This window comes from Gymnogyps californianus, chromosome 2 (assembly GCF_018139145.2).
Source record: "Gymnogyps californianus isolate 813 chromosome 2, ASM1813914v2, whole genome shotgun sequence".
NCBI classification, from domain to species: Eukaryota; Metazoa; Chordata; class Aves; order Accipitriformes; family Cathartidae; genus Gymnogyps; species Gymnogyps californianus.
In genome coordinates, this window is record NC_059472.1 from 1,593,563 (window position 1) to 1,609,053 (window position 15,491).

General features: G+C 45.1%; 1 protein-coding gene across 1 annotated transcript; it reads left to right on the plus strand.

Moving 5' to 3' along the window:
• Positions 1–4,061: 4,061 nt before the first annotated feature.
• On the plus strand, positions 4,062–12,302 carry LOC127013842 (ly6/PLAUR domain-containing protein 2-like). Its single transcript, XM_050892883.1, has 3 exons — positions 4,062–4,113; positions 10,484–10,603; positions 12,091–12,302. Exons 1-3 carry the CDS (start codon positions 4,062–4,064, stop codon positions 12,300–12,302), a joined length of 384 nt encoding a protein of 127 aa, XP_050748840.1.
• Positions 12,303–15,491: the final 3,189 nt, after the last annotated feature.

The window sequence follows — 15,491 nt, forward strand, 5'->3', positions numbered from 1 at the left end:
TAATTCTCAGGCACAGCATACAACACATGCCTGGGGCAGAGGGGATAGCTACAGTGAAGTCCAGTGGGAATTCGGGAAGAGCAGCAGAGTTAAGGAAACCCTTCGTACTTGCGGTCTGGTCTGATCTGTTTGTCCCACATCCTGCACTAACCAGCATCCCTCTTGTCCCAGTCCAGTACCGAGGTGGAAACCAGTGTGGAGAGAGCTGCCAAACTTTCTGTACCCATCTGCAGCTCCGATCTATAGCAGACTGACCTGCTACCAGGTGTTAAAGTCACAACTCTCTGCTCAGCAGGGTGCTTTGAGCCTACGGCTTGTCAGATTGAGGGGACACGTCCTTTCCCCAAGGGCACCTTCCAAGTACTCGGTTCTGGGAATCACCCGACCTTTACATGCTCAATAGGCTTGAGAGAGGGCTGAAGTGTCTTGCAAAGCTGTGCCAATGTAATGGTTTTAAAGCCAGGCAGAGACATGTTGGATCTTGGCCATACATTGTAGAGAATTGTAGTAGGAATCAATTAGTAGGAATAAGGCTGCTGTGACTAACGAGCTGATGAGTGATGCCTGAGAGGAAATGGCTCTAAGAGAGCTGCAGGGTTGGATTCCTGATGCATTATTCATAGGGATAGGCCAGATTCAGGCTTGGCACTGTTTAGTTTTTACTTTGCTTTTCCAGGTTTCTCTTTGACTTTTAAAGATGTTCCTCATCAATGGAGGAAATGGAGGAGGGCAAAGATATCTGTTTAATTCCTATTTTTGGTGCAAAGTGGCTCTCATCTCTGGAGAATTGTGGTTTCTGTGGGAGGTAGATGGGGGACTTGATGCGTCAGAGGTGAAGTTCATGGTAATTTAATCCCTGGCACTCTGCGCACCAGCAGGTTTACTGATTAGACTAGCCCATCCTTTCTGCTGGCTTCCTTAAGTGGCTTTCATGATTGACACTATTTTGAAGCTACTAGGAGAGAATTGTGAATTGTTTGAACAAATCTCCTCTTTAGCCTTTCTAATACAGAGCTTATGTTGTAGTTATGATCAACCCTACAACATGCACTAACTTAACATCTACAATGGGGAAACTGAGGTTAATTTTCCAAAGTCAGCTAGCAAATCATTGACAGAGCTTAGGATAAACCTCTAAGTATGTGGCTTTCAGGCCAGCACTCACTCCTGTTGCTTCTAGTAACTCATGCACCTCCTATCAATCAAGGTTGCACAAAAATAGCAGAAGAGCACTGATGAAAAAGGAGCATTAACTAGTGATTAAACCATGCGGAATACAATGCTCGCTCTATTTTTGGACTTGCTACTACCTTGCTCCGTAAGCCTAATTAACCTCTCTGCATCTCAGCTTCCTTATATCTGATTTTGAGATAACAACATTTACTCATCTTACAGAGTGGTTTTACAGTAGGTTAAACTTGCAAGTTTAACCTACTTGTAGGTGTGCAGCAAAAGATTAGCACTAGTGTACGACACTGTCATGTCAGCACATCTACCTTTGAACCCAGTCGTAGCTTTAGCTTATATATCTGTTTGCTCTGGAAAGCTGTGGGATTCCTAGGAGACATTCCTATGAGCTGATTAGAATCAAGAAAATGGAGAGTATAACATTATCAAGTCAAGAAGGCTCTCAATCTAAACCAGTGCCTGCACTTCTCTAAGTGCGTCCACAGCCCACAGTCCCTGAAACTCTGCACTGGAGGTGGATGGGCATATCTTAAGACTTCCCAGGGGACCTTCTCAGCCTGGTAATTAGGCAGCGTGAGCCAGTCTATTGGGAGGTTACGGGATTTGGAGACTATTTCCAGCATGGATGCAACTGTTGCAGGACTGCTCACATCAGATGAAGATGCCTCCACCCAGAGACTGTCTCAGCTGGCCAGGTAGGGCAGGAAAAGGGTTTGGCACAGTTTTCTCAGGCTGGAAGTAAGCACTTGACTCTGAGCTTTTCCTTTTATTTATGATAACAAACTCCTCTGAAATGCAGAGAGTTCTTTTACTAGTTTGCCTTTGAACACATACACTAGGAAATGTCTTTTTTTTTTTTCAAATCCATCTTGCGGGTTGTTGAGGCAGATTTATACAGCTTGTGTCTTTTTATTTTTTTTTTCTCTGTAGTTAATGGAAAACCCCCAGCACAATAGGCTGTGATTACCCACAAAAGAATAAAAGGAGTTCAACAAAAAGCTGTGCTGTTTGCATGCTCCTATTAATTATTTTATATTTCCTTGGTGACTTGCCAACACTGCAAGGCAATTACATAGGGTGTGCATAAAAGAGGAAACATTTCAGGCGATGCTTGAAGACTCAGGTAAGATCAACTGAAACTATAAATAAGTGAGGTATGTTGTTACTCCCCCAAAACAACCCTCCAGACTGAAGGAGTGCACAGGATTTAAGCAGGGTGTTGGCATATATTCTTCTGTCCAAAATCTTATAATGTAATGAAGATCACATTTCAGATGTGCATGTGAAACCAATCGTCTAGCACACATTGTTTGAGGCCACTTAATACCAGAAACCACACTCCTTTCCATGTTCAGGGGTTTTTTTTTTCCGAAGAGCAAAGCAAACACGATCAGTGTATGTCCCCTTTCTTAACAGGATTATAAAATTCTCTGCTGAAAATGAGGAATGCCAAACTAAGAATATACCAAAATGCCTTTCCCTAGATAATTCTGGGCTGGAAATAACTGCTAAATTTTCATAATCAACGTAATGATTGTATTATGAAGGCAACTGTGGAAACAATGGGTCCAAATTCCTGAGGGTGTAGATCACCCAGAAGTGTTGTGTGTAAATGAGGCAGGGCTTGCTAAAATCATGAGACCACCATCGCTGGAGCTTTAGGTTTGGAGAGATGATGACTGGGTTGTTTATCTGGGAATAGCAGAAGACCTTTTAACATTTCAAGTATTTGAGTGATACTAACCCTGAATAAAGTTCTTCTGATGGTGCGACAGATAACAAAGGTGGTGGGAATATCTCCAAGAACATCTTTGTTTCAGCTTTCCCTCCTTTCTTTCCTTATTAAAAGTGTGTGTTGGGTGGGCACCTGGCATAACCACAGAAAGGCTCTTCTTTACCAGTTTTTGCAATTCCACAATCAAACTTGCTCATCACACATTGTAGGAGGATTTACTAGCATGGGGCTGGCTTGAGGCACAGGAAAAGCAAGCAGATGCCTGGGGCAGCAGGGTTTGGGGATGAGAAAGCCAAGGTGTTTGGCAACCAAAGAAGTCGTGGGCTTGCTGCCACACTTGGAGAGGGTTGGCTCAGAGCAGAGGGGCTTCTCTATGCACCATCCTCCCTGAACGGCTCGGGATAAGTGAGCCTGAGAGACTCCCTTGGCACAAACTTTCATGGCTTGGTCCTGTTGTCTTCCCAGTGCTCCCACCGCCTCTGTCCATAGAGGACAGGGAGAGGAGAGAAGGAGACAGCATGCTTCAACCCACAGCCCCCTGAAACCCTGCTCACAGCTGGGGGAGAGGTATTACAGTACCAAAACCCCAACCGTGATGTTTCCAGTGAGTAAGAGATTGCAAGTCATCTTCCCTCTTCTCCTCCTGGTGATAAACTCTAGCCCCTGCTGAGGGTAAAAACAGAGAGGAGAAAAGTACATGAGGTTCGATGCCTTGCTGTTCACAGCTACAGAGCCTTTTTTCCCCGGATTCGTGGAAACCACCTAGGTCTCTCTAACCACTACAAAAAGGAAAGAATATCACCAAGCTGCAAGGCAAGGCATAGGCACCAGGGTTATTTAATACCACTGGGTTTACACATCACGCCTAGACACAAAGCACCTGGTTTGAACAATCATCTCAGCTATTGTCCACCGTGCAAACCCTCGTTTTCTTCTCCAAAGAACAGATGACGGTATGGCAGGAGGTGGGGCCTGCTTTGTAGCCCATTCAATTAATTTATAGCTCAATCATCAGACTTGTTTTTCCAGTAGAATTGGATCTGGGTGGTACATGGCAAGCCACCAGCAGGTGTGCCACTAAAGCCAGCAGTGAAGAGCGGTGGCAGCCGAGTGACCAGGCGACGAGGGTCCGTGCAAGATGAAGGTGTTTCTGTCTCTTCTGTTGGTTGCCTTCGCTTGCATGGAGTTCGGTAAGTTCCTGCTCTGATTTATCCAAACTCCTGCAGGAGATGCAGCGTGATGGGATGGGGTGTGTCCCGTTCCCTCTGAAGTCCATGCCTCCCACTTTGAGCAGTTTTCAGCAAAAAATCTGTCTGTGGAATATTTCCAGCCTGTCAGATGTTCAGGACCATCATGGTCTCATTGGGATTGTTAGTTCAGGCTCTTTAGGAAGTGTTACAAGACAAAGTGTGATTATACCAGGTCATTTCTTTAATGCAAATTCCAGCTCTCACTTTTTACGTGTTCTTGCTCAATCTCACTCTCATCTTTTTTTTTTTTTTAATTTTTTTTAAACTTTCTGTTCCTCTTTTGATACTTAACCCTGAAGCCAGCTAGCCAGTTTAATGCAGTGTGTGTAGCGGCTCTCTCTAATTACATGTTGCATGTGTGGTTTATTAAACTTCAGCCATTAGAAGTGGGAAAGATGGGCTGGGACACAAAGCCGGTGCCCCAGATACTGCAGGGTGGATTTTTCCAGCTCTGTTTTTAGTAACACACTGTGTTTTGCATGAAGTCAAAGACAATTTTGGCAGACCACCTTGGAAAACGAACAAGTGTGAAGTCTTTTGGGGATTTTCCCCACTTGCAGGAGGATTTGAGAGTTTGTCACCACAGGGAGTGACCCCCACCATCCTCCTTCCCTCCTTTCTGTCCCTGTTAGGCTACCTGCCACCTCGCTGGAGGGAGTAGGGCTTGAAGCACACAGTCAAGGTGGGCAGCCAACAGCAGCCTGATATTGGGGGAAACCCATCTGGGATGTGGAGGTGGGGAACAAGCCCCTTGAGTCCAGTCTGTATAGGGATGCCATGCAAACCTTACCCCTCTGTTTCCATCAGTGGGATTTAGTTGCTTCTCCTCCGTCGCCACCTCCATGAAACCAAACACAGAAGGGTGTTTGGGATATGAGTGTTTTTGTTCCCTAGGAAGTAGGGAATCCCCTCATTGCAGGCAATCCTACATGAGTGGTGATGCCATAACCTCTCATGGTGGAAGGTGACTGCATAGTGGAAAGGACACCCTGGCATAGACTCCCCATCCCTTGATGCTGCCAGCGGAATAACTTCTTGCACAAAAACTTATTTTATACTGACAGTCCCAAGCTCAGAGTCTGTGTTAGGCTGGGTGGCCAAGGTAAGTCCAATGCAGGGTAAGTGCAGGAGCTGTGATTATTAATTGGGATATTTGCATGCTCTGCACTAGTCCTCCAGATCCAGGCGGCATAGGGTCTGATTTTATCTGAGCCTGACTGGGATGTGGAGGTATGTTAGGATTTTTTCCTTTGCATTTATTTCCTTCTTATGTAAGGATGTTTTCCTTCCTCCATCTTTGGGTCTGCACAGCAGATTCAGCAAGAGAGGGACAAGTGGGTGGAGAAAAATGGGGGTTTTGGAGGATTTTTGGGGAGAACACAGCTGCTGTTTGGAGAGGCAGACCCAGAGCTTGAACAGTAGCCCTCTCTTTTGTGTAATGCACTGACTGTCCTGTTATCTCTAAGATATGTGTCCTGGCTTTGGTCACTAGTAGTTCAAAGTCTTGGGGTGCTTGTGCTGTGTCAAGATCAATGGGAGCGTCATATGCTCACCACAGCTGCTACAGTAGAGATCAATCATCACTGGTGTCCAGAGCAGGACATATTTCCTTTCATCGTTATACCCTGTTCATTCTGGGGATTCGTGTCTCCTTGTCAATGGAGAGACAGCAGTTCAAAAAGGAACATCATTAATTAATAGAGGACGGCTTGGAGAGAAGGGGGCTCTATGGTCAGATCTCCTTAAGGGACGGACAAGAATCTGAAAGGCAGAATGTAGCAGGAAAGCAATGGGATGGGATACAAATTTGGTCTAGGATTGACTCACCAACCTAATTTTGCCATCCTGCTTAATGAGACTTTGTGAAGAGTCGGGCAGCTGGGGAGCAGAAGCCCCTGCTGTGACCCAGTGCTGCCACATTTCTCCCTTCTTGTCCTTCCCCACTTCCCTGTCCCGTTCAGGTGGGCAGAGTCAGGATGGATGCTTTGATTTAGCGGGCAAACATTGGCAAATTTCTTCTGCATACTCTCTCCTCTGCAAAGCTGGGATAAAACCATGATGTATCTGCAGTTCCTCCAAGCCTTCTTCTGGGCATGAGTGGAATCTCTAATTTTGGCGTTTCCTGGAAAGACAGTTAGAGTTGAAGGATGGAAAATCTGCCAATATCCAATTGAAGCTAGTAAAATCTCTTCTAAGAAATTCTAAGATTTTCTGCTTTTTTATCTCCTCTTTTGCTTTCAATGGTCTAAAAAGAATGTGCTATAACTACATTGAAATATTTTAGCATTTTATATTTACCTCTTCTTTTAAATAAGACTTCTAATATGTCTCTATGCCTTTTAATAGTGTAATTTCATTTTTAAGCTACTGCATGTCTGCTTGTCTGTGTTTAAGTTCATAGGCTCTTAAAACAAAAAGGAACTACTACAGTTCTGTTATCTTCACAGATATCTACCATTCACAAATAGGCCAGATAGATAGATAGATATTCCAAAGCTTGCTTAAAACAGGGCTTTTAGACCACAGCTCTTTAAGTCTCCAAGTCATGGTGTTTCGTCCCTGCTCTGTGAGATGTCAGCTGACTGTTGCTGCTGAAGTTGCAAAAGTAAAGTTGTTTCATTTCAGCTTTTGGTTATTTTACTGTGTTGAACACTTCCTGATCCACTATCTTTTCCACCTCAAAAAAAAAAAAAAAAATTCTATAGCTACTATTTAACATATTTAGCCGTGTTTGAACCTGTTAGTCTGAGTGAGGTTAACGAAAATACTGGGTTTGCACATGCTGGGGACAATGTTCTCTTAATTTGATGTCCCTTTATGCTTATCTTTTGTTTGTTTGTTTGTTTGTTTTCAAAGAGGAACACAAATGCTGTGGCTTTGGCTTGTCCAGTGATGAGCATCATGAAATCTGAGAATAATGATGAAACTGTCTCTCTAAAGATGTATTTGACAGCTGTCAGACATAGAATTAATGCAAACAAAACATCAGTCCACAATGGGCAAAACAGAATAATAAAGTTTGCTTTGAATAAAAGCAAGACAATTGCTATGTCTGTTTATAAAAGGCTCTTTCTGGCTTACTAGTTAGGGTGAAGTTGCATTATCTTTTTTCATAAGGTGGCTTGCTTGCCTGAGCCTGCTGTTATGACACCCCATTTTAGGCGTGCTGACATGAGCTGAATTGTCTTTCTTTTTCGATGGGCTTTAAAGGGTTTTCAGCAGGGCTGTCACACAGATGGGGTGAGAACTGCTTTCCAGACCAAGGAGGGGCTGCTGGTCTGTGATGGTACCAAAATGCATTGCTATGCCTGTAAGGCACACACATTCAGGTGTCTGCTAGGGGGTGGAAGAGAGGACCTAGATCAAGTGTTGGGTTCCTCAGAAAGACCTGCAGAGAGCAAAGTGCCCTGAAAAACTTGTCCAAAAATGGCTTCCTTGGTGATAGGAAATACCAGACACTATTTTGGCTCGAAATCTTTAGATTGGTGTGCTCTGGAAATATTGCATCACAACAATCCGGGCTCTTCAGTCTCTCCCTCTAAAATCTCTCCATCTCAAAAGACTTTCGGCACTGAAAGACTGGGGCTGTGGCTATTCTGCATGTCTAGGAGCCAATTGGCACCTGCAGGCTTGCAAGGGCCTTTGCAGCTCAAGAAGGAGGTGATGAAGAGCATCTATGAACTGGTGAGTGATGAGGCAGGGTGAGCTACCTTGGGCTGGATTTGGAGACTTGGGTACCAAAGTCTGTTTCTATGGTCTCTGTCTGGAGCAGTACATGTCCCCATGCTTTCTATTATTGTGGCCACTGTCATCTTTTTAAAATAACTTCTTACACGTTCTTCTCACAAACCCAGAATCTCAGTACAGGGGAGGGGTTGTGCTTAATTTGCTCTCCTGGCTCAATAAATCTGATGGAGACAGTTCCTTCTCCCTGGGACACTCTCCCACCTGAGAGTTCCCAGTCTTTGGAAAGAGCCGACGAAATGGACAGCACCAGATGAAATTCTCCCTGCTGCAACTCACATTCAAGTCTGACTTTTGTGTGTATCCAGATCCTTCACCAAGGGGAAGTCATGCTTGACCAACTTGATAAAATTATATGATGAGGTGACTGGCCTGGTAGACAAGAGAAGAGCAGTGGATATTGTCTACCTGGACTTCAGGAAGGCCTTTGACACTGTCTCCCATAAGATCCTCATAGACAAGCTGTTGAGGTATGGGCTGGATGAGCAGACAGTGAAGTGGATTGAAAAGTGGCTGAATGGCCAGGCCCAGTGGGTGGTGATCAGCAGCACAAAGTCTACTTCAAGGCCAGTAACTTGAGGTATACCCCGGAGGTCAATACTGGGTCCAGTCCTGTTTAACGTCATCATTAATGATCTGGATGATGGGGCAGAGCTCACCTTCAGCAAGTTTGCGGATGACACAAAAATGGGAGGAGTGGCTGATACACCAGAGGGTCATGCTGCCATCCAGAGGGGCCTTGACAGGTTGGAGAAATGGGCTGACAGGAACCTCATGGCATTCAACAAGAGGAAGTGCAAAGTCCTGCCCCTAGGGAAGAACAAATTCATGCATCAATATATGCTGGGGGCCATCCAGCTGGAAAGCAGATCGTCCGAAAAGGCCCTGGGGGTCCTGGGTACACCAAGTTGAACATGAACCAGCAATGTGCCCTTGCAGCGAAGAAGGCTAATGGTATCCTGGATTGCATTAGATGAAGTATTGCCTACAGGTCGAGGTAGATGATCCTTCCCGTCTACTCAACACTGATGAGGCCACATGAGGAGTCCTGTGTCCTCTTCTGGGCTCCTCAGTACAAGAGAGACATGGACATACTGGAGAGAGTCCAATGAAGGTCCACAAAGATGATAAAGGAACTGGAGCATCTCTCCTTTGAGGAAAAGCTGAGAGCACTGGGACCATTCAGCCTGGAGAGGAGAAGGCTCAGGGGGGAATCTTATTAATGTATACAAATAGCTGAAGGGAGGGTGCAAAGAAGGTGGAGCCAGGCTCTCTTCAGTGGTGCCCGGTGGCAGGACAAGAGGCAATGGGCATAGATCGAAACACAGCAAGTTCCCTCTGAACATCAGGAAACACTTTTTTACTGTGAGAGTGACGAAGCACTGCACGTCCTAGAGAGGCTGTGGAGTCTCCATCCTTGCAGATATTAAAAACCTAGCTGGACACAGTCCTGGGCAACTGGGTCTAGGTGGTCCTGCTTGAGCAGGGGGATTGGACCAGATGACCTCCAGAGGTCCCTTCCAACCTCCACCATTCTGGGATTCTGTGAGTTTGTGAGTCTGTGATGTCTTTCTGAGGCTCTGCTAATGCAAAGGCAAGGAGAAAAGCAGATGCAAAGTAAGAAGAGCGTTGGTGTACACCAGCTACAAATGTGTTCACTCTCCTGTGGGAATAACACAGATTAAAGGAACTTGAGGATGTGGTTGACTGGCAAGCAGAACAGTTAGATATTAGGCATAAACATGTGAAGCAGGGCCTATTGACTAATTGTGATAATGATTAAAATAAAAACATTTTGCAAATTGCACAATTAAAGTATTGGACTTCTCCTGGGTCCCTGCATGTCTTAGCTGGCTGCAGGCACCCAGGGCAAAATCTTCAAAGAATTCAAGCACTGAGAAGTCACATTTTGCAAATTCTGTCTGCAGGCATTCAGCCACTGCACAGAATAGTCAGCCCTGCCTTAGGCAACCCACTTACCCCCACAGTGATAAGGAAGAAGCAGGTGGGTCAAGCAGCTCCTCCTTGCTATTTTCATTAATTCGCTCCTGATTTTTTTTTTTTTTAATCACCCTCATCATTTTTGTTGGAGTTGGGATGTCCCAGCACATTCAGCCCATATTTACTGCATGGTCTAGGGTGCAGATCCAAAAATGAAGTAAAATTACCCTTGTACTCTCTTGCAGACTACTTAAGACCTTTCTGCAAAAAAAGCCAACCTACCAAACCCCCCAGAACAAAGCAAGAGCGGAAGGACCATGTTTGTGCCCCAAACATTCAGCAGCCTGATGTTGACAGGACTTTCCTGTATCATGGAGTCTTCTGTGTGTGTGGCTCTGTCTTGCTTGACTTGTTACAGGGGGTCTGAACGCACATCTGAGGCTGTTCTTTGACCACCACACTATTGTATTTCTCATTCCCATTGGTACAAATACCTTTTACTATTCCATTCCTGTTCTCAGTATGAGTATTTTGGAAAAATACCCTCCCCAGAGGTATCTGGAGGGGCACGGACAGAATCTGGTGGTTCACACTAAGGCCAGCCTCATGTTTTTCCTCCTTGCAGCGCAAACCTTGCAATGTTACACTTGCCATGAACCTACCGCAGCTGATAAGTGCCTGACCATCCAGAACTGCACAAAGAATGAAACCATGTGCAAGACTACTATGTATTCCCTGGAGGAATGTAAGAGCAATTACTTCTTTATCCATATTTTTAACATCAGTCAGTGTTTCTACAGTGAAGACTGCTGGTGTGGGGAGCAGTACCTTTTCTCACTTAAATATGTAAGCCTGGAAGAGAGCTCCCGTGGGGCAGAAAGCAGTCTCCTGTTGTTGCAGAAAGCCATCTTCATGTGAGTGAATACTTAGTGAATACAAGCTCATAGTCAATGCTCAGTGTTGAGCACGGTTAGATAAAACACGTTGACTTGAGCTTGAGATATGGAGCTAAAGAGTTCTGGCTCTCCAGACCATTTGCATGACTCGCACAATGGGTGTGGGTTAAACAGTGCTCTCCTGACCCAAGAACTGTTTATGAAAGCTGGTTGGAGTAGAGAGGTGTCGTGGTTTAACCCCAGCCAGCAACTAAGCCCCACACAGCCGCTTGCTCCCTCCCCCCTGGTGGGATGGGGGAGAGAATCGGAAGAGTAACAGTGAGAAAACTCGTGGGTTGAGATAAAGACAGTTTAATAGGTAAAGCAAAAGCTGCGCACACAAGCAAAGCAAAACATGGAATTCATTCCCCACTTCCCATGGGCAGGCAAGTGTTCAGTCATCCCCAGGAAAGCAGGGCTCCATCACGCCTAACAGTGACTTGGGAAGACAAACACCATCACTCCGAATGTCCCCCCCTTCCTTCTTCTTCCCCCAGCTTTATGTGCTCAGCATGACGTCCTATGGTATGGAATATCCCTTGGGTCAGTTGGGGTCAGCTGTCCCGGCTGTGTCCCCTCCCAATCTCTTGTGCACCCACAGCCTCCTCGCTGGTGGGGTGGTATGAGAAGCAGCAAAGGCCTTGACTCTGTGTAAGCACTGCTCAGCAGTAACGAAAACATCCCTGTATTATCAGCACTGTTTTCAGCACAAATCCAAAACACAGCCCCATACCAGTTACTATGAAGAAAATTAACTATCCCAGCCAAAACCAGCACAAGAGGCCAGTAGAGATGAGCCAAGCTCAGTAAGGTGGGGACACTGACTTATGGTCATCTGGAGGCAAAACAGAAATGCCCTTGAGTTCTCTGGAGCTCTCAGGAAGGCATCATCAGTCTGACTGGTGATCCTATAGGTCATGACCTGTCCAAATAAAGAAATGCACTGTGAAGATGGAGGCTCTCTCTTTTGCATGGTCCTGCTGATAAGGCTCTGGTCGCACGTGGGAGAGGCAGGAGATAGCGAGTAGAGTCAAAGCAGAGGCAGAAAAAGTGCCTAATTGACGTCTTGCAGGGTAAAGCTGATCCAGGCAGGACACAGAGGATGCAAGGTGCTGTTCAGCTTGCAGCTACTCAGTGGAAACTGTTTCCTATATTCCTGGTAGGACATAGACCAATTGTATTTGAACTGGAGCTAAGACTTTGGTGGTGAAGGCAGCTAATGTTTCACTAGGGACAAGGAGAGTTCTCCTCCATTCCTCCCATTCCTAACTGTTCCTTCTTTCTTGCTTTGTTGTAGCTTATCCCTTTGTGGGAGTCTTCACTGTCACCAGGATGTGCTCTTCCATCTGCATCCCATCCGATGTGGATGGGATTGGCATGACGCACCCCGTCTCCTGCTGTTACTCTGACTTGTGCAACATTGATGGTGCAGCTAGTTTGAGGATCAGCTTTGTGCCGGTTGGAATGCTAGCAAGTGCTGTTTGTGCCGTGTTCTGGGCTAGACAGTGAGGAGCTGATGGGGAGGTCTTTCATGCTGAAGAACCCAGTGAAGAAGAGAATAAAGTCCTGCCAGCCCAGCTTTCTGTTTGGATGCCTCATGGACAACCCTCAACAGCTCCCAGAAATTGCTTTTTTAGTACCCGCGCTTTTCCCACAACCAAGAGAGAAGCAAAACTCAGGAAGTCCCAACACAAATTTTTGAATTTAATTTTCAACAACTCCCACAAAACTAACTATGGAGTTTCTTTGCTGTGCTGGTTTGGTTGGTTTTGAACTAAAAAATTCTGCTGTATGAAGTATATTTAAAGCAAAAGACCTTGCGTTAAGAGCCTTCCATACCTCGTTAGAGCATTTTTTCCCCACGTGTTAGTCAGCAGAATAGATGAATTGGCCAGTCTTCTCAGACAAAATTCAGTTATGTGGCAGGTCCTCTGCACCCCACAGTTTTGTGCTGGCTCTTTGAGCCGTCTCGATCTCCTTCTTTGTACACAAGAAATTAAGGAGACACTTCCGTGTCCAAAATATGAGGCAGGAGACTAATCTTCCCGTGCCAGTGATCTGATCCAAAGAGGCTAAAATCTCTTGTTTTCTGTACCCTGTTGAGCAGAATAAAAAGAATGTGGTGTTAAAACTGTAGTGATCACTGAAGTTATTTATAGTGCACCTGTCCTCTGATAAAGATTTTATTTTATTTTATTTTATTTTATTTTATTTTATTTTATTTCCAAACTCCAGTTCCACCTTTCAGTATTGTTTATACATTTAGACGAGTTAGGTTTTGCGGTCAGTCTTGCAGCAGATGTGTAAGACATTTCCCATTATCCCCCACTGGCAGTGGCCTTCCATCCGCATTTCTTCCACCAATTCCTTTGGTATGAAACTACCTTTACTGGCAAGATTGGATGATTTGTGTAACGGTTCTGGCCTGAATTTGGAATTCAGTGGAATGACTTTCCCCCTTGCTTCAATCCTCCAGAGCATCATCTGCAATTCCTTGTGTATTGGTAAGGGCTACTACATTTTGATGTTATCCATCCCAGTCTGGTTCTGCCTTTTCCTACAATCCCCTTTTCAAGAACCAGCAAAAATGTCCTCCTCCAGTTTTCACTCTGCTTGTGATATTTGAAATAATCACTAAAGATGTGATTTAAAGTCTTCCATGTAGCATATGCATAAGAGCAGGTTTCCAAGAGAGTTGGTACAATTTCCATCTTTGGAAGTTTTCATGACTCAGCTGGATGAAGTCCTGAGACACCTGGGCTGACCTCACAGTTGAGAGCTTTGATCAGGAACTTGGATTAGACATTACCTGAGTTCCCCATTCCAATCTGAGTTTTCTGTGATCTTACAATGCACCCACTGAGATCACCAGAGCATGCACCATTATTTTCAGGCATGCTGCAAAGTCTGGCAGATGTTTCTGCAATGATTTTCACCTGTCCTGCATTGCTTCCCATTGCCAAAATGAAATCAAATTTGGAACGAACTGCAATTCTGGATTCACACACAGCTCCCAGATTGCTCAAATATAATTCCTTTGCTGGAACAACATTGTGTAAGTGGTCAGGGTGCTGCACTGGCATGGAGGTGGCTGGATAAACCACATCCCTGGCTATGGAAGGACTTTGGAAATGACCTGCAGGCTTGCATTAGCTGGCAGTGTGTGCTTTGCAGTGTCCTCTACCTGTGAGCCATGCCCAGAGCTCAGTGCTCAGAGGTGTTTGATACGTTTTCGGCTTTCTGCTGCACAAGGGTGGCACATGGAGGTTCTCTCTTTTTGTCTGCCAGTTCTGGCAGTCAGCAGTCTCAGGTTTTGCTGGCCCAGGGGCTGCATCAGGACCGCTGTGTATGGTAATCAACAGTGAAACACCACTGATATATCTTATTGCATGTTGATTTTTTTCGCACTCCCAGCCTTCACAGCACTCTTTTAGGCTTAATGCCACCATTTCATTAAGGGTAGTTTGTTTCTCTTTCAAACTCTCTGCCTCACAGTTTCATTCAGACCCCTTGCTCTCATAGATGAGCAGTAGTGAGACTGCTCCCTGTCTACCTTTTCTACACCATTTATGTTATATAGCCCTATGTCCACTCTGGTAGCTCTTTTCCAACCAAAGATCCCTTGTCTAAATCCAGGTATCACTCATGAACCCATGAGTACGTGAACCCATCTGTACTCCAGGTACTAGGTGCAATAGAGAGAGGCCATTAAAAACCCTGAATGAACCCCATGGGGAAAGAAGGGTGTCAAATATTCTCACCAGTCCCAGGACATACATGAGTGCCAAGACGTGAAGTGGGCACTTCACGTTCTTGCTGTGCTATGGCTAAGACCTAACACAAGTGATTTGTCATGCACTGGTAAAATGCAATGGTGACAGGCCACCTCATGGCCCCTGGGTTCCGTCATGGCCGCCTCTCTGCTTTTCATTGCATCACTGAGTGATGTTCTTTACATCCAGAAGCCCAGGGCACTTTACCATAGCTGATAACTTTCTTCTACAGTCTGAAGAAATTGAGATTTCCCTGAAAGCAAAGCTGGAGCCCGGATATGTGGATAAGTGCTTCCTCATCTCTGTCCATAGGCACTTGTGACAAACCCCATTTTACCTTCTTTCTCCAAACAAAGCTGAAGAGAGCCTCATTCATTTTGCGTTGTTGTAAATGGAGGTTTTATTAGGACTGGTCAAAATACCTGGCTACTCACTCACTTGTTAGGGATAAAAAAAATATTAGACATTTCCTATTCACTGTCCAGAAGTGTGTGTATGTCAGCACTTCTGCACATGAAACCACGTACTCGCAAAACTCAGAAAGAAATACAACTTTCACAGATTTTCATTGCACAGCACTGCTCTTTCTCAGATGTGAGTCACTGGGCTCAGACTACCCTGTCCTTACCCTGCGTTGGTTGATCAGCAGTGCAGTCATGGCCCAGAACATCACAAAATTATCATGTCAAAGAGCATTTAAAAGCAAATACATCAGGAGCCAGATTATTGTGTTATATCGTCATCTTAGAGAACAACACTAAAAATACCACTGCAGTCATGGACACTGAGAGTATAAGTCATGAGCAGAGATACTGAAAATGCTTGAAACCAAGCCATTGCTGGGCTTGGGAAGGTGAGCGGAGCATATCTGGCTGGTGGAGCTAAAGTCACGTCACCAGAAAGGTGCACAGAAGAAAAACCATTG